At 41.6% G+C, this 20,528-nt stretch overlaps 1 protein-coding gene across 1 annotated transcript in view; it reads right to left on the bottom strand.

Annotated features, from left to right (window-relative positions):
* The window catches only part of SLC35F1 (solute carrier family 35 member F1), a 213,539-nt gene that overhangs the window by 85,101 nt on the left and 107,910 nt on the right, over window positions 1-20,528 (bottom strand). Inside the window, exon 2 of the mRNA XM_081187763.1 lies at window positions 20,131-20,306. Coding sequence (XP_081043889.1) covers window positions 20,131-20,306 — 176 coding nt within the window. The remainder of the gene's footprint in view (window positions 1-20,130; window positions 20,307-20,528) is intronic.

Here is a 20,528-nt window from a genome sequence, read left to right as displayed (position 1 = left end):
TCTGTCCTTCCAGTGAGCACTCAGGGCTGATTTCCTTCAGAATGGATAGGTTTGATCCAGCACCATAATTCAAAAGCACCATCAATTCTTCAGCGATCAGCCTTCTTTATGGTCCAGCTCTCACTTCCATGCATCACTACTGGGAAAACCATAGCTTTAACTATACAGAACTTTGTCGGCAAGGTGGTGTCTCTGCTTTTTAATATGCTGTCTAGGTTTGTCATTGCTTTTCTCCCAAGAAGCAGGCGTCTTTTAATTTCGTGACTGCTGTCACCACCTGCAGTGATCATGGAACCCAAGAAAGTAAAATCTCTCCCTGCCTCCATTTCTTCCCCTTCTATTTGCCAGGAGGTGATGGGACCAGTGGCCATGATACTGAGGATACAAGAAATATCTGTCCATAAACATGCACCACATTCTCTTGTGGGATCCCTGTCAAAGGCAGAAAAGAGGAAGCTCAAAGCTGAGACATCAACCTGAAGTCCATTCTGATCACGCATCAAGAGTCATAATCCCACTTTTCCTTTGTAATTTGTCATCCATCATCATAATGTCCATCCAAAGTGTGCATGCAGTCTGTCTGGCTAATTGACTGATTCAAGGAGCAGTCAGCTTTGACGGAAAATCATCCTGGGGAATCTTATTATGCCCAGCTGGAATGAATAAATCGAATGAACCACTGGGCTGAGAAACAGAAAATGTTGTTTATTGGCGTCATTTTATCGAGACCTATGTTTACTGGTGCAGCACAAAGAAACAGGTTGACTGGCATTAATTTGCCATTCCAGGACTGGTAGAAATAAAAACAGAAATGGTGGTGGCGGGGAGGGGCGGATATTGATAAGAAATAGAAATTGATGTTGAAGTTGGCAAATGCTACCTTGTGAGACTTCATAGGGCTCTGCTGACTGTGGGGTTTGGAGGGTGGGCTGGTTTCAACAGAGCCTTGGTAAAGGGGGGAAGAAAGGCATCCGGACCTACTATTTAGTTTTACAAGCTGTGACGGTGTAGTTGCTGGTAAGAATCTAAACACTGGGTATTTCCACTCCTGTTTCCATTTCTGTCAGACTTCTCTGACATCCAGCAGCGGTTTTTCTCCTTCCTTCACCTCTATATTCTCTTGCACTGGATAACTTCACAGAATGTGTAGAAGAATTCTGCAGATACCCTTTATGTTGGCATTTGCCGTGATGTTCCTACCATAACCAAGATATCTGAATGGCTACTATAAATACATGGAAGACAAGCTGAGAGAGATTTGCCTTACTTGGTTACAAGGTAAGCAGCCATCAATTATCCACCAAGAAGCTTTCATAATGTGCCCAAGAGAGATGTATTTCTCAGTCTAGCCTTCCCTCCTGCAAAATAAATTGTCTTAAATTTTCTCAATAAGCTATGGAAACCAGGGAAGAGGACCCTAAATCAGGAGCATGCCAAACTAGAAAAATAATAAGTTTATAACCTTCCAAGGGCAGAATGGGATTATCAAGTCATAAATCTTAAAGCAGCCTTCACCAACCTGCCGCCCTCCAGATGTTTTGGTCTACAACTCCCATCAGCCTCAGCCAGGACAGGATCAGCAATTCTCCCAATAACCAGCAGGGACATGGAAATAAGAGGATTGCAGCTGTCCATGTTGAGGATCCTCATTTCACACTTCAGTTCTCAACAAGATATCAGCCAACCGATAACAATTTGGGCTTCCTGAGATCCACACCATGCCCTCCTGCCAACCACAATAACCATCACCATAAACAAATGTCTTCTTTAGAAGCATCAAGACACTTTTGCTTTAATTAGAGTGGTACCTCATGTTAAAAACTTAATTCGTTCTGGAGGTCTGCTCTTAACCTGAAACTGTTCTTAACCTGAGGTACAACTTTAGCTAATCGGGCCCCGTGCCACCGCCACGCGATTTCTGTTCTCACCCTGAAGCAAAGTTCTTAACCCGAGGTACTATTTCTGGGTTAGCGGAGTCTGTAACCTGAAGCGTCTGTAACCTGTGGTACCACTGTATTATTAAATTATTATTAAATAAGCATAGGTTTTTAAGGCGCATTGCAAAGCAGCTAGCAGAATAGATCAAGCCACAACAATTGGAAGATATCTGTGATAAGCCCCAGTCAAAATGTCAAGATTCTCCTTTGTTTGAATGTGTTTCCTCATTTGTCTTTTCTGTCTGTTTCCCCATATGGAGCTGCAGTTATGGAGAGTCCTCTCATCAGTGGGGAAATGAATCCTATAGGATCTTGAAAAGGAACAAACAGCCAGTGCCTTATAAATGGGCACACACCCGAGCATTTTGCATTCACTTCAGAGCTACAGAACAACTTTCAAGGGCCTCCTCGTGTAGAATGTATTGCGGAGTTGCTCCTTAAGATTACTAAAGTAGGAAGAAGAGGAAGTTAAGCTCCTCTAGGAACAGTAAATGTTGGCAAGTCAGGTGCAACTGGTAAAAATGCAGACTTTACTATTGCTGCCACCCACGATTCCAGGAGCAGGGCTGGATCCAGAGGTATTTGCAGGTTACAGATACTCCTGGGTCCTTACCACCTATTCAAATTTGGACTCAATTTCAGGTTGCTCATCCCTATCCAACCCATTGCTCAACCTGCCACGCCATCTCATCTCAGTGTCCTTGGCTTACTTGTCACCTTGGTGATCAATGGTTGTCTTTGAGGACAATAAAACAAGACCTTTAACGGTAAAATCCGACGCATGTCAACAATTCCCACTGAGTTCGATGGGGCTGACTCTCAAGGAAGCAGCCTAGGACTGCAACCTGATCACACATAGGATTTTAGTCTGAAATTATTTTAGCCTTAGCATTTTCCAGTAAAGCTAATAAGGTAACCAAGCTGCTTCGTGACAATTTTCACAGCCGCTTAGCTTTAAATAGAAACTGTGCACACACACACACACACACCAGCTTTAAGGATGGATCAGTTTCTTAAAGCAGTAAACTCACCGAAAGTGAGATTAAATCAGGTTTTTCACTTGATTTGCTGAATAAATTTGAATTTTGAATGCGGTAGCTTGCACTGATTGCATGTGGTTTCTTCTTAAGCAATGCTAAAATAATCTAATATAATTTAATTTTTTTAAAAAAAACAACCACACAGACACACTCTGTTCTGAAAAATAAAAATGAAAGTTCAACATTGGGATTATGGACTGAACTGGAACTTGCATTTCACATTCTGGGTGATGAATACATAGTTGGCATCATATGGAGGAATTACTACTATTTTGAATTTTTCAGCATGTTGTACACATGAGACCAAAATGACCTTGAGATTCAGAAACAGTATAGTGTGAATATAAACATTAATATAAGAGCGACCACATAGCCGGGTAAGGGGCAAATTTATATGTTTAGATACACAACATAGTAAAACTATGATAAGTGGGGGTTTTGTGTTTTTATATTGTAGACCATCCTGTGATCTTTGGAAGAAGGACGGCATAGAAATTTAATAAATAAAGAATACTGTATAAATAAATTTAATAAAGGAAGATGATAAATAAATAAATCACCACTTCCCTTCCACCACTTCCCTTCCTATCTGCTGCCTGAAGGCAGAGATGTGTGCAAAGTTCTCGAGACCAGGGGATGGGAAGATGGCCTGCTTTGGACAAGTTGCACACCCCTAGGAGCAGGCTTTTAAGCTTGGAGAACTCGTATAAATCCTATCTTAAAATAGCTGCATTGGTTGCCAGTTCATTTCTAGTCCCAATGCAATGCAATCCTCATGTTAGTGTTTAAAACCCTGAAGACTTAGTTCCCAAATATCGGAAAGGCCACCTCTTTCTGTACAGAAACTCTCAGGTGTTAAGATCAGCAGAGGGGTCCCTTTTGTTAATTTCACCACCCTCAGAAGTTTAAACACCATTGAAACATGTAGAAATGAGTCCTCTTTAATAACCATTCAGCCAAATGCATTTCAACAGTCTTTTTCAGCGGCCTGATATTCCAATTTAAACATTAAATAAACACATATCCAATGTTCTGAGGTAGTAACCACAATTATGTGCATTTGGTCTTTATCAATGTTATAAGAGTGCTGTTTTAATATTTTTATTCATATTATGGATGGAATATATTTACTATTTTGTCAAATAAATGTAACATTAGTTCTTAACTCTCAATTCTTCTTCTTTACATTCAGGTCACTTGAGAACCAGAAACTAATTGGAAAATGTATAATATAACATCCTTAGCACTGTGTGGGGTAAGGTTTTAACCACTGATTTGGAGTACTGTTGCCAGCTCAAATAAGGACAAAATAATGATTGGGCCTTTCAGATAAATAAAATGAAAAATTCAATACGAAGAAGAGCATGCAAACTTGCTGCCAGACACATCTGCCCTTGGACTGTGCAGGTCTGTGATCTTTTAAAAAGCCACCACTGTGCCACATGAAACTCCAAAAAATCTTGAAATTTTGCACTGAGATCCATTATCCACAAGGGGCTATTCTTCCAACGAGAAAGTAGTAGCTTGGTTTCCATGGCAGCAGCTACCAAAAAGGTTGCCTTACCTGGAGTAGCTGCATCTCTGTTCAAGAGGGAATATTTAACACATTGTTATATAAATTATCATTTCCTCCCACTGTTTTATTAGTCAAAAGGATGAGAGAGAATCCTCACCTGATTTAGACCACAAAGAATCTTCTACATGCAATTAATTTAATTTCACAAAAGTATATATTTCCTCTCTCAAGCTTTTGTGTTTTCTTACTACAGCTTATATTTAAATTGAAAGGTTGAATTGTTTACTTCAGACCATGGGCTCTTCATCTAAGAATTCAAATCTTGCTGATGCTGCATCAAGCCTAATTCCCACCATCTATTTAAGGGCTTGAGGACTTCCCACAGGCATCTGCTTGGCCACTGTGAGAGCAGGATACTATACCACATGTGTCTTTGGCCTGATCCAGTGGGGCTTCTTAAATGTTCTGACGTTCTTATGTTTTGCAGCAGAAATAATATTGCATAAAAGAGTGTGTGTGTGTGTGTGTCTGTGAAGGCCTATCATCCGTTCATTTCTGCAAGGAGATTTCCCCTTGCATAAGGAACAATGACAGTAGGCTGTTTTAAATTTTATCGTGTTTTGCTTCAGAGCATTGCTTACAGTACAGCCTTTCTACTTTCATGGAACCTTTTTGACATCAACTTCATTATCACAGAACACAAGGCCACTGCAGAAGATTCCAAGACATGCTCAAATGCACACACAGGTGCCTTCACCATTTCCCCTGCTTAAAACAAAAGCATGTCCTAGAATGGGGGGGGGGGACAACAGGCGTGTGGGGCCCAAATGTTGCCCTCTAGGAATCCCCAGGCTAAACCCTTTCTCTCCAGACCATAACCATCCCTGGCCTTGCTTTGCACCCCGGTTGTTTTTGCTTGGCTGGAATGTGTCCCTCAACTCTGAGGATGCCTCTTGCTTCCCTGGCTGGAGCACTGAGGAGGGTGTACAAATGTCTCTGGCACTGACCACCAGTGGCATGTTGCCCAAAAGGGAATGTGGCTCTCAGGATGAAAAAGGTTCCCAACTTATGGGGTTTTTTTGCTTTTATTTTTGCTTGTAAAGTGCTTAGAAGCACTTTTGTCATATAACTATTAAAAATCCTCATAAAAACTTGCACTGAAATATATATTTGAACGTACGCCCTTTTAAGATATGCATTTCTAAATGCATTTTATCTCAAGGTATGCATTTTTAAAGCATGCCAATGTCTTTTTTTTAAAAAGTGCAGCACTGTGTTGACACCTGCAAAGTGCAGTGCATTGCTAACTTCCAATCCACGTTAGTTCAAGAGGAGCAGATCAGGTCAGTTTGTATCAGAATGGGCAAAGATCACACTCCTCGGTTATCCCTAGTTCACAGCCTGCTGTGTTGTAGAGCATTTGATTTAATGAACACTTAAGGAAGGCGCTGCAGAGACTGCTTTCTTCCTCCATTATGATCCATTTATAATGAGAGAGACGATGGTGAGGATAAACTCCACTCCTTTGAATTCTTACACTAATTGCATACAAAGCACAATTCTGGCAAAGCAAGACTTAGCGCCTTCAGGCAATACAGTTATCATCTTGTAACCACACTTCAAAACCTGCCATATAAACGCTGTGGCTACGTGAAGGGAATGCATAAGCCTCTATGCTTCCTAGCAGCTTGAATTGATGAACGTTTAAAGATTCCATAAACTGAAGGTGACGGCTGCTGTAGGGTAAAATGGGAGGCAACCTTGGTCTTGAATTTTGCTTACGGCGGTAGGATTCAAATTACAGCATTTTCACACAGAAAAAATAAAATAAAGATAAATCCATCCACTACCCTCCAGGTAGAGGAAGTGGGGCATCTGTTTACTAAACAGAAACACCTTGAGAGGCTTATGAAATGCATCAGACAGAAATGGAATTAAATGTTAATGCCACTCCAAACAGATCTCCCTCACCTTTTTATGCATTCGCTTTGCATTAAATTCAGGATGCACAGAAAGATGGATGAACCAATAACATTATCCCTAACACAATAATAAGCAGTAACACAACTCCTTCATTGGAGGTTTTTAAACAAAGGTGGGATGGTTATCTGTAATGAATGCTTTTGTTGAGATTCCTGCATTGCAGACATTTGGACTAGGTGATCCTCAGGGTCCCTTCCAAGTCTACAGTTCTATGGTTTTATGAACTAGCATCCATCAGGAGGGCTATTCCTGTTTGCATTTGTGTACAGAACCATTTTCCTTATAATTTTCAATTTGCATTCCCTAACCTGCATCTCCAACTGAATGGATTTCCTTAGAATGGAATGAAGGGATGCCATAGATGACTTGTAAAGGCTTCTTCGGTTATTCATGGGCACGATAAACCCTAGATGGTGCCTTCTGCAATAAGCCAGTTTCCAAGCTGCTTTTACATCGTTACTGATGGGCAGAAGTCTATTGTGTCAGTGTAAGTCTCCTTTGTGTGTGTGGGGGGGTCCATACTTTGGGTTGTTCACAGACAGGTCTCCACAAATGCTGGCTGGGAAGAAGAAGAAGAAGAAGAAGAAGAAGAAGAAGAAGAAGAAGAAGAAGAAGAAGAAGAAGAAGAGTAGTAGTTTGGATTTGATATCCTGCCTTTCACCCCCTTTAAGGAGTCTCAAAGCGGCTAACATTCTCCTTTCCCTTCCTCCCCCACAACAAACACTCTGTGAGGTGAGTGGGGCTGAGAGACTTCAAAGAAGTGTGACTAGCCCAAGGTCACCCAGCAGCTGCATGTGGAAGAGCGGAGACGCAAACCCGGTTCCCCAGATTACGAGACTACCGCTCTTAACCAATACATCTCACTGGGTTTGGTTTCCAACCATTGTTTCCAGGTAGCTGTGAGCAACTTCTTAGCACAATATATCCAGAATCAGCTGCTGACCCAGGGGAAAAAATCCTGACAATTATGTATTTTGGGGGAAGTAGAATGGCGGTATGTAACAGGTGGGGAGCTTGCTGTTGTGACCACAGCAGTGAAGAAAATGTGCTCTGCACATGCTCAATTTAAAAGGCATTTCGAAGGTCTATAGCAGGAGTAGTCAATACAATTCTCTCCATATGTTGTTGGACTCCAGTTCACATCTGCTCCAGCCAGCATAGACAATGGTCAGGGATGGGGGGAGTTGTAGCCCCACAACATTTGAAGGGAATTGAGTTGTTTAACCTCTGATCTACAGCTCTATTTCCAGTTGGGCAATTCACTGTTTCATGCTAAAACTCATTTAGTAATTTGCTTGTGACCTCTTCAGTTCGATCATCAATTTCCCCATCTCTTTTTCCCCAGCTCCCTCAACCCCACTGTATTTAGCTAGAGCAAGTTGTAATAGCACGAGCTTGTGAATGCTTTCTCAGAATAAGGGCCAAGGAGTTCAGTAGTGCTCACTTCCAAGTACCTATGAATAGGATGGAAGAAGGCTCTTTGGTGAACACACTGTAGTTCCTCCAGCATCTTCCCAGACACTGCCTGCTGCTCTCATGCCCAATGAGAGATTAGGAGAATGCATCACCTATAGAGTCTTGAGAGACAGTTAAGCATAAATGAAGTGCACTTTGCTGCCAAAGAATCCTGTTTACTCACGTTGCAACCCAGAGAAGCTGACATGAGCCCTCTTTCCAAAATCATGATTGCAGTGAATGAGGAAGAGGGAAAAATAACTTTCCCTCTCATTTACAGGAGCCAGCAGTTTGCAGCCTGCTGCAAGCAAGCCAACTAGCCAGCCACCAACCTGTCAATGATATAAAATCTTGCTATTCCCTTTAGTTTTGCTTTTACGTTTCCTCTGCAGTGTGACCATAGGAACACCTAGCTCAGTATTGTCTCCTGCTCTGGACTACATGTAATGCAAAGCCAAACTATGGTTTACTGTGAATGAACAAGTGTGCTGGTGCACAGGGAGAAAACCATGGTTGCTTTGCTCCTCCCACATTCCTGCTGCTATGGGGAGCTGAGCCACAGATTGCTGGTGTTATGTATTCAGTGGTCTGTGTTTGCCTGAGCTTGAGTCTGGACTGAGGATTCTGAGCTCCTGTGTTCTGATTCGATACATGATATCCAATCACAGAAGAATTCAGGATTTGGGCCTCTGCCATTGGCCCTTAAACTCTGAGTTATGATTTGCAGCTTGGAAGTTTAGATAGACAATCACATTGGCAGTGGGAGTGGCCCAGGCCTTCAGAAATGTATATAAGCTGTTGCTTTGTCCTTGTTGTCTAGCTCTGTTAGTTGAATAAAGGTAATCTTGCTGTTATCACTGTGTCTTGCCTTGTGGGAACCCACCTACACTTCAGGTGTTACATTCCATCTAAACGCAGGCCCATAGTTTGTCTTGCTCCAAATAAGCCAAGGGCTGTAGCCAGGATTTATCCTTGGCTTGCTGCTGCTGCTTCAACCTTTGCTCCAGTCCAGAGGAGAGAACCACTCCTTCTATCCTTCCCCCAAATTGTCCATTTAGGAACAGAGGAGTGGATTCTCTCCCTTCAATGCTAGTGGTGCCTCCTCTGGCCAAAGTGGAACTTTGTGCTGGGCATGGGGAAGTCCCAAGACAGGGGAGGGGCTGTTGCCACTGACAAAGAGGTAAGTGGATTTATGGAACAGGGTTCACAGGGAATTCTGTGGAACTGCTCACACACCTCTGTACTTGTGCATTTCAATCGATGATATCTTTTGCATTATTGAATTTATTTAACATATACTGAATGGTTATTCTTTGTGAATTTATTGATACATTCCATAAACTTGTTTCTCTCCTCCATCCCATGTTCTGTATTTTGACAAGAGGACATTTGATGTAAACCACTTTAGAAACAGTTTGCTGTGGAAAAGTCGCATATCAATGAAATCAACCAACGAATCAAAAATTACTCTCCTATTGCACAAATGAGCAACTAACCCACATCAGAAACTGTAACACAACAAGCCCTTGATTTAAGGAGAGACTATTGACTCTGTTCCTTGTATAAACAAATGCAATGTTTAAGTGTGTTCAAACATTCTTCCCACAGGATAAATGATTGTTTAAATGGCATCCCTTCCATTAGTCCTCTTATTCATTCTGCCAGAACACAAGCAAAAGCTCAGCTGTTCCAGAAAGTTCTTTAATGGTGGTTTTGAAGAAGTGGTTAGATTTCACTGTAAGTACTTATTAACAGAATCACTTAAATAATGTAGACGGACTTGAGAGACAAAATAAACTAATAATAGCTTATAGGGTAAATCGATCGAAAACAGTATACAATACAAGAAGAAATAAACAGAGACATTTTGTCCTTCTTAGCTGTTCAAGCCTAATCTATAGCAGAGAGAAATACTACTAACCATATGGGGGGAAACAGAACTAACCAATCAACCAGAACTCATGACTTTAGCAAGGATCATGCCAATCTGACTGGTTGCTAGGCAACAGCACCACCACCACCTCTCTCTTGGTTGGCTGACTGTCAACAGAATTAACCTTTAGGTTAGTAACTGAATGATCTCTGCTGTTGTAATTCCAACAGTACTTCTTTCAGCAATATGCCCATATAGGTGAACATCTTGACAGCTTTGGGAAATATCAGAGTATGGTCAAGATGGATGTAGTTATTTGTGTAATGGCAAGTGAAAAGAGCACTTTCCCCTCCTGTGGTTTCTAGCAACTGGCATTTAGATGCATGCTGCCTCCAACTGTGGAGGCAGAACATAGCCATCATAGCTAGTAGTCACTGATAGCCTTATCCTCCATGAATTTATTATCATCATCTGATACAGGAAGAGAAAGAGGATACAAACATGGTGCCATCTTGCAGATCAAAGTATACATAAAATAGTGACTATTTTTCAAAGGTCTGGTAAATAATCTTTTTTTTAAAAAGCAAATAGAGTCTTAGGGTGAGGCATGGCTTACTAATCAAAGTGTTAAAGGGGGATTCTAGCTATTTAACCTGCTAGGTGCTGTGGATCTCATTCAGGCTAATGCTGTTCTCTGCAAGGATATGTTTTAAAAATACTAAGCAGCTGGTCAAATGGAGTGGGGAGAGGAGGAACCTGTAACCAATGAAAACTGACTAGCATTGTGTTATGTTCAGGCCCACTCGTGAGTTAGAAAATGGTGGAAATGAGCTTCAAAGTGCAAGTCCCTATGAGCATGAGTGCTTTGGAGTTACAAGTGCAGGTTTCAGCAATGAACCCTCGGAGTAAAAACACTGACTCTATGGTCAGACAAAGTAAAAAGAAACCGAGAAGAACAGAAATATTAAGGATAGGGTATTTTACTTCTCTCCCCACCCCCACTCCCCACCAGGATCCCAAAAAGCATGTAATTGAATAAAGAAAGAAAGAGAGAACTCGTATAACATTATAAATACAGTGGTACCTCAGGTTAAGTACTTAATTTGTTCCGGAGGTCTGTACTTAACCTGAAACTGTTCTTAACCTGAAGCACCACTTTAGCTAATGGGGCCTCCTGATGCTGCCGCTCCGCCCGAGCATGATTTCTATTCTCATCCTGAAGCAAAGTTCTTAACCCAAGGTACTATTTCTGGGTTAGCGGAGTCTGTAACCTGAAGCGCATGTAACCTGAAGCGTATGTAACCCGAGGTACCACTGTACATAACATGTGCATTTCACATTATGCACATATATGCATTCCAAATTATGCACAGATCCGGAAGATCCAATACTTTGGCCACCTCATGGGAAGAGAAGACTCCCTGGAAAAGACCCTGATGTTGGGAAAGATGGAGGGCACAAGGAGAAGGGGACGACAGAGGACGAGATGGTTGGAGAGTGTTCTCGAAGCTACCAGCATGAGTTTGACCAAGCTGCGGGAGGCAGTGGAAGACAGGAGTGCCTGGCGTGCTCTGGCCCATGGGGTCACGAAGAGTCGGACACGACTAAACAACAACAACAACAATGAGGAACCTTGCAGGGAACCAGGGGTGGGTGGGGTCAGAGGCAAAACTGTGCTGGGCAAAGGAAGTGATTCTGAACTTTGTACATCCAGGCAAGCAACAGACATTGCCACAGTTCAAGGGCATATTCCAGCCACTCAAAATCACTTGGGGGGGGGGAAGCAGGGGCAGTAAGGAGTGTAATCCAGGGATAAATCACAGTCTGGAGGTTGCCCTGGGGCCCAGATAACAAAGCCTGTTGGGCCTGAGATTCTCCACCCCTGGCTTATAGCATGACGTGAGTCAAATCAAGAGGTGGGGATGTTCATTTCTTCTTTGTCTCCCTTTGGGACTGGGCTTCTTCAAGCTGTGCTTAAGATAAAACTACAAGTACCTCTTTTATGAAAAGACAAAATGATATCTCCATGTAACATCTTTCTCTTGGCAATTTCAGAATTGTACCTGGCCACAGATTCCGATCTAAGATTCTTGTAAATAAGTCATTCAATAAAGCAAATAGATTGTTTCCATCAGTTTTTCCCTCTAATCCTTTTTCTTTTATAATTCGATTTTCTACCCTTATTATCTGAGGCTGTGAGCCTAGCCTTACTTGTCTGGAGGTAAATTTCAATAGAACTTACTCCCAAGTAGACACAGTTAGGAGTGTGCTGTGAGTGTTTCTTTTTAATCTTCACACACAGTGCCTATTTTTCTAGAAAAAGAGGTGCTGGAACTTACCATGAATGTTTCCCTTGTTCTCTTATAACGGCAATGGTGCCCACTTGAGAGATGACAGAACTGAGTTCCAGTGAGTTCCAGCCGAAAAAAGCCCTGCTCACAGATAAATACTCTATCCTCATACTTTACACTTTTCTTTCTTTATAGTTAGCAAGACTGTGCTTTAAATGTATTCTGGTTGATGAAAAAGCACAAGGTATAAGAGGTATTAAAGTATGAAAAATCAGATTCTCTGATTTACACATTTCTACTCAAAAGTAATCTCAGATAATTCAGTAGGACTTCCTACTTGGTAGATGTGTATAGGATTCCAGCTTATTCATCTCTTCTTACTAGCCTCCGTTATCAAATCACTATTCTTTCACATTTTAAATGTCATAAGTTTTCTGTATCATTTTTTTCTGGAAATTCTTCCAAAATATTTATAAATTCTCATTTATATCTTCTAGAGTTGGGGAAGTGTTTTCCATTTTAACTGACTGCTGACTTTTTCTATAGAATTTACGAAATGCTTAGAGCCCTACAAACAAACTTTGAGAAAACCATGCAACATGCACCACCTAACTGCAAGTTACATATGTCCCAAGTATTAAAAAGTACTCACATTTCAATTAATTAATTAATATACCGCCCTATACCCACAGGTCTCAGAGCAGTTCACAGGATAGCCCCTAACCTAAAAACATGCACTTTTTAAAGCTGTAAATATGCCTGTGAAGGTATGCAAAAGTTGTAGAACTCCAATTGTGCAGACATTGAAGTTGGGTAAACCCTGATATTATGCAAACCCAACATTAAGCAGGCATCAAAATCACACAAACCCCAAATCTCCATTCAGCTCTAACCTTATACAGATGCCATGTTACTCAGCCTTTCAATTTGAACTTCCATAATTGCATTATGTCAAATAATGGGGAGATAGATAGATAGATAGATAGATAGATAGATAGATAGATAGATAGATAGATAGATAGATAGATATCTTAGAAATTTTGGGCTCTGACATAAAATATTAGAATCCCAAGATCTATATCTATATATTATGAATTATGAATATATTATTTGCAAGCAAAAGCATCCTCCTTCAAGAACAACTCCCAGGAAATCCCTTGTCCGTTGACTTTAACCACTAAGCTATAATGCTCTGGTTTGCATGTCATGCTAAGCCAAACCATGGCTTAAGCCAAACATACAAGTATGCAGGCTCCAGGAGATGAAATCTTGGCTGCTTTGCTCCTCCCGGGACCATGTTTTGCTGCTGCTGTGCTGCACTGAGTCAAGCCATGATTTAGCTTCTTAGTTTAATGCTACTGGACAGACCATGAGCTATAAGCCATAGGACAAACCTTTGTTGCAGCTCATAGTCTAGACTAAGCAACTGTGAGCTTCAGAAGAGTGTTTGCTCAAACATTCATGCCAAGCTATGGTTTGGCTTAGCATTATGTGTGAAGCAGGATAGTCTGTACCAAAGGCGAGGCCTCTAGCCACTTACTGCTTGAGTTATTGGATGGTTCCTGGTTTTTCTACTGGCAAACCTACATTTGCTCCTGTGTAAAGTGTAAAACAGGCCTGACACACTTGACAAATATGTTCCTTGTATCTGGGAATTAAAGAGGAAGGCAGCCGTATGAAAAATAGATGGATTGAATCCATCACATCATACATTGACTGAGAAGCCACTGGATCTCTTTTACGCTGTACAGGCTCAAATTTCCGACACACAATTCTAACTAATAATAGTAGTTTTATAATACTGTACCCATATGCATTGGAAAATGGAAGCAACACATGAACTTCCATTTTTAGACATTGCTATGAGAGCATCATGTACCAATGGAAACTTTTTAAAAGTTGTCAGATGATATCCAGACTTTTTCCTAGGGCTATAGTCTAGTACTGGGACTTCTATTAACCTTTGAAGGCTTGTTTCATGCTCGGCTGGACAATGGTGTTAGCGGAATCCCAGGCACATCATCATCTCGCTCTAAAGCTACACCACTTCTGTTTCTTTGATTTCCCCCAGCTACATTTGCAATGTCCCAAAGCAAATATCAGTGACATTCTTCTTGAAGTCAATATGAGTAGAAATGAGCCACATTTCTGTGAATTTCAATTTTTATGCTGAAATTTGCATCCTCAATAGCAAGGACCTTTCGTCAAAAAGTGAAGCAAATGAATTGAATAACTAAAGGGTTTAAGTGCTTTTTTCCAAGCCTTGGACATTAACCCAACCCAAACACAGCTCTATAAAATCTACCTAAAGTGGATTTTCAATGACCCTCTGCCTGAAAAATGGCGAGGCATGAACATATGTGGCTTAAAATGCAGTGAGATAGTTTGCCCCTGCTGTGTTTCAAGTAACATTTTATGTTGCTGTATGCACAATTACCTGATTTGTTTCCCTGAACTTGGAGCCCCCAAATGCCTACTCACCAAAGCCATCATCTGTGCATGTGGTGTCATCTGCACATGTGCAATGGATGTCTAAAATGGACACACCTCAGCTTAACGACGCCTTAGTTTTTTTTCTTCTTCAAATTCACTGGAAGCAGGCTCGAGGGGAAATACATCAATCAGCAGTATTCCTCAAGAAATTACAGTATACAAATGGATTTTGGCTATCATCATGTACACTTGGTTTCAAACACCAATGCTGGAACTGCATTGGAGTCAGAGTAAATGGCAATGTGTACACAGTCTAAATACTTGGGGAGACATCTAACTTGTATAGGCTACTGTGGCAGGTGGGTGGGGCTGACCACCTCTTAGTCACCTGTGATATCAGGCGAAGCATTTTCCTTTGACTGCATGGTTTGAAATCAAACTACTGTGCCAAAGGAACTGGGGTTTAGAGCTGCCACCAGTCAGCTGATACCCCACTTTTCAGGCAAACTATTCCATCCTGTTTGGCTTCTGCAAAAGTGGGATACTGGGGTGCCCAAGGGGAGAATGGAGATGGAACAACTTTTGCTGCCTACCCTCAGATAAAAGGGGTTAAAATGGACTTTTGTCCATTTCTCTTCCTTTCATGGGAGTCAATCACTAAGCACAGTCAATACTACTAGTCCTTTAATCTGTGCTTAATTAAAACAACAACAACAACAACAACAACCCAGACTGTTGAAATTAGTATCACCTATGTGGTGCAAGCAGCATGTCTCAATTGCAATGTTTCAGCTATGTATTGGAGGTAAAGTGCATTGCAAAACTTTTTCTTTTTCTTTTGCAAAATCTTGGTGTAATAGAGCCATGCAAAAGGAGCAGAGTGGAAATTAAAACTAATTTACTCACAGGAAATCAACCATAGTGGTGCTAATTGCCTGCAGACAAAGACAGAAGCATCTGCAAATGCTTGAAACTAAAGCATAAATAATTTGTAAAGGCAAATGTTGAGCTGAAGACATACATAAGAGGGAGTTCAAGGTAGCACTGAGGCAACATTTTGCTAATGGCACTCAATTTTTCTCTTATTGTGCTGCTGTGGTGAGTGAACATCTCAATGGCTATGCAGGATCCTCCACAACATTAGCTAATGGGGAGTTTGAGCAAATGGAGATGCTTTAAAAACAGATTTGCATCAAGAGGGCTGGAAAGCCGACAGGTAATAAATAAGAGTTGTATCTAGTGAAGACTTTGTGCTAACAGAAGATACTTCTGCTTGCACTAGGCAGGGCCCCAAATTTCCCCAAGTCCCCCCCCCTTATGTTCCTTGAAATAGTGCTCCTGGGGACTGGGGGACCCTCTGGAACAACAAGGGATATGGCATAGAGGGTTGCAGTAGATAGGAAGGATTGGCAAAATAGCTCAGTCAGTAGAGCACGAGACTCTTAATCTCAGGTGCCTTGCCTTGTGTGAGTAGAAGCCTTTCCTGCAATTATTGTATACAACCACAAGAACTGTTGGACAAATGTTTGGATTTCACTATGAAAGAAAAATAGTCCACAGAAAATAAAAAATGAAGAACTATATGTAACTGTATTATCTAATCAGCAGAGAGCCATGCTAGAAACACTTTCTCTGCAAAGAATGTAGCAAACTCTGCACAAAATTCCAGTTAAGAAAAACAAACTCATACACGTAGGATGGAGTCACACTATCTGAAATAGGTTCTGTGCTGTTCTACTTATCTTTGCAGTGCCTGTAGTTAATGCCAAGTCTCCATTGCCTGCCCCATTAACTATAGCTGAAGATCTGCTATTAAGTGGTATAACAGGCTATCTCCTCGCTCCACATCTTAGCTTCTGTTTTTCACACTACTTCAGTTTTGCTCTGCTTCTTTCCACACGTCACCCTGCTCTGACACCACTGCCTTATCTCTAACCCTCCTTGCTCTAATTGTTGGGAACAGAAGAACACTAGGCTTTTATGATCCTAGCAAGCCACATGGTTTTAGAAGCAAGTCAACTTTGTGGCATTAGTGCCTAGTTGCAACAGGCATGGGGGCGGCGGGAGAACTGCTCTATATTTCACCACAAGGCACCTAAGCTGGGAAATGGAGAAATGATGCACGCATTCATTATCCTGTTCCGGTTTTGATGGGTTTGGGAAGCCTCTAATTGTTCTTATAAGGATGTGAGAGAAGGCCTCCATTAATAGGCTTTCCCATATTCTGCAAGAGGAGCAAACAAACCTATAGGACTTTTGTGTCTGCTACATTCTATCAATCCAACTAGAAGGAGAGAGAGAAAAAGCTTTCTTTGAAAGAGGTCATCTTTGCAGCCTCTGAGACAATTCTTTGCCAGGTTTGGTTTTAACAGACACTTACAACTCCTTGTTTAGAAGCCTCCGCAGTGGAAGTCAACAGCTTCCTTTTAATTACAACCATCCCAGTGGGAAGGAGAACGTTACTCTCCTCAACAGGGTGTGCTGTCTGCTCCACAAGGCTGGGACTCAAAATTGAATAATTTAAGCAGCAGGCAGGATGCCAAGCCACTCACAGATGTCAACAAAGGAAGCATCTGAAATGATGATGACCACAACCACATTTCAAGTCTACACACAAAAACATGGCCAATAAGTTAACCAGCACTTGAGAGCCCAGTGTATAGCCTTAGAGCACCAGATGCTGTAGCTTTACGGAAGCTCAAGAGGGTCTGGACTTGGATAAGGGTGGGCACTCGGAGGACCACAAAAGAGCAAGCTATGCCTATCGCAAAATAAATATTTGTCAAAACTCAATAGGTACTTCGTTCATATTATTTTAAGGTCCTTCCTCGATTCATCTCAAGCTTTTCTGATTGAGAGAGAGAAGTTGTTTATTTGTTCATTTAAATGCATGAATTAATTATAAGGCTTTGACATGAAACCCGCTGCATTTTCCTACTCACACCTAATCTCAACAGGAAACCTCTTGAAGTGGAAGAGGCGGGGAAGAGTAGAGATACCTAGATTAATTCAGAAACCATAGCATCTATTTGTCTTTTCAAGCATGTGCCTGTCCAAGGTATATTTTATCTAAGGACTGAAATAAGAGATGGTTCGATGATAGCATCTTGAGAATGGATACTTGACTGGGCTCCAGTAGTGCGGAAGGTTCTTCTGCCTGTGCCTCTCCCAGTTTCCATCACACACTACAGTCTTCATTGATGCCAGTTTCCCATGCTATTTTGGATGATCCTCCAGCCCTAAGACAAGTGTAGTATTCATGTGTGCAGGGGGTGAAATCAAATTCTGCCCAGGCATAGAATCATAGAATTGTAGAGTTGGACTGGACCCTGGGGTCATCTAGCCCAACCACCTGCAATTCAGGAATCTCAGCTACATCAAACATGACAGATAGCCATCCAACCTCTTTAAAATCTCCAAAAAATGAGAGTCCACCACCTTCCAAGGTTTTTCCTGAGGTTTAATCAGAATCTCCTTTCTTGTAACTTGAAGGTCATACGCTATGAAGCAGGAGGAAAACAAGATTGCTCCATCTTCCATGTGACACCCCTTAAGATATCTGAATATAGCTATCATATATCCTCTTGGTCTCCTCTTCTCTAGGCTTACCATACCCAACTCCCTCTACTGTTCTTCATAAGGCTTGGTTTCCAGACTCTTGATCATTCTGGTTGCCCTCATCTGCACACCTTCCAGCTTGTCAACATCCTTTTTTAACTGTCATGTTAAGCTTGTCCTCTATGAAGACCCTTAGATCCTTTTCACATGTCCTAGTGGCAATCCAGGTATCCCCCATCTTATAGTGGTGCATCTGGTTCTTCCTGCCTAAGTGTAGAACCTTACATTTGTCCCTTTTGAAATTCATTTTGTTAGTTCCAGCCCAATTCTCCGGTCTGTTAAGGTCTTCTTGAATCCCAATTCTGTCTTCAGAGGCATTAGCCACCCCCTCCAGTTTGGTGCCATCTGCAAATGTGATGAATATCCCCTCATGTGTGAGTAACATCAAGGAAGGAGTGTTTGCAGCTAAGACCCTTGAAGGCCTTATAAGAAGTTGCTGCAGGAGACAGACTGTGAGCAACATCATGGGAGGGCTGTTTCTAGGACTAAAGTGAAACTGGGAAGTTCCCTTGATATTTTTGCTCTTGGATGCTGCATATTCCTTAAGTAATCTTGTTATAGTTATAGAATTTAAAAGTGATTTTTGTGTGACTATGATTATTGTATTTTGCTATATTTTTGTTTTGCTATGTTATTATGAAATTGTTTTTGTACTGTTTGTCTGAAATGTATCCCTGTTTCTTTGTAGCAAGCTGCTTTCAGCATGATTTATTTTGACATACCAATAAAATGAATGAATGAATGTTATCTTTGTTTCATTGGGACTGAAAGGTTCTTCCCTTTACCACTGTAGCCTTCAGAGTCAAAGTTTGCTCTTATAGTTATGTCCCCCCACCCCCGTGACTAGGTCTGCTGTCTCCATATCTTCATTAATATGCACTCAAAATCAGAACAGGTTTCTAAATGAACATATATGCCAACAGGAGAAGGGAAAAACAAAAGAAAACCCTCAAAGACTTTTCTCATTAGAATATTTCATGCTGATAAGATATCAAGGGTGAAATTCTACATTGTACTTTGATGAAAGTTCTGTCTGTGCAGATGAAATGATCTGCCTTTCCTTCCCTTCTCTGTTGTTCTGGGGCTTCTCCCAACCTTCCTAGAGTCAATTTCAGGGATGGGGAGGTGCAAGGGGGGGTATAAGGGTAGAAGGGAAGTCTTTGAGCAGTGCTACCATACCAGGGTTTTTAGGTGACTCCTACCCCAAATTTCGGGACGCGGGTGGCGCTGTGGGTAAAACCTCAGTGCCTAGGACTTGCCGATCGTATGGTCGGCGGTTCGAATCCCCGCGGCGGGGTGAGCTCCCGTCTTTCGGTCCCAGCCCCTGCCCACCTAGCAGTTCGAAAGCACCCCTAAGTGCAAGTAGATAAATAGGTACTGCGTTATAGCGGGAAGGTAAACGGCGTTTCCGTGCGCTGCGCTGCGCTGGTGCCGGCTCGCCAGAGCAGCTTCGTCACGCTGGCCACGTGACCCGGAAGTGTCTCCGGGCAGCGCTGGCCCCCGGCCTCTTAAGTGAGATGGGCGCACAACCCTAGAGTCGGACACGACTGGCCCGTACGGGCAGGGGTACCTTTACCTTTACCCCAAATGTTTAATAGTGATTTTGCAACCTTTTGTAGTTATCAACCTTTCTGGAGGAGCTGCAAGTTTTCTTTTCTTTTTAAATACTAGGAAATGCTTTGATATGTTCCAAGAGAGGGGAAATTATCCACTATGAGAAAGAAAAGCCAGTGCTTTCTTTTCTGGGGGTGAGCAGGGGTATGCATACTCCTAAACATTTTGTGAATCTAAGTTTGGCCTCATTGAGTGGCAGTATTTCAACATGAGTAGGAAAATGAGAGTACCCCTATACATTTTTAAAGAAAAAAAAGCACTGAGAAAAGCTATAGCAATTATTATTATTATTATTATTATTATTATTATTATTATTATTATTATTATTATTAATGCAATAATTATTCTACATCCAGAGAATGCCACTTACCTTGTCTAACAGCTAATGTTGTGGTATAGACCAAAAATAGGAGAATGTAGTTCAGGAAACTCTGAAAGACTGGAGTGTTGGCATGAAAATCATCTGACAGATACTTGCTGGTCAGGCTAATACCGCAGATAAGCAGGGACAGAACCTGCCCAAGAGCTATAGACAACAGGAGCTCCCTAAAAAGAAACAAGGAAGACAAAAGATACAGAATAATCAGAATTACTCAACAGCCAAGAAATTCCTACAACCCACAAAGAGAATAAGCCCAAGTCTGAAAAAGCAGTTTTCTATAGTCCTACCCCTTCACTCCAGGCCCCTAGTGATAAGTTTGAAAATATAATAGAAATAGTCTGGATTATTCAATTGGGTGCACAAATTGCAAATTTCATTCACCTGTC

This window comes from Podarcis bocagei (genome assembly GCF_964188305.1).
Source record: "Podarcis bocagei genome assembly, chromosome: 3".
Classification (NCBI taxonomy): domain Eukaryota; kingdom Metazoa; phylum Chordata; class Lepidosauria; order Squamata; family Lacertidae; genus Podarcis; species Podarcis bocagei.
Note: the sequence above shows the minus strand (reverse complement) of the source record. Positions and strands in the feature narration are given on the sequence as shown.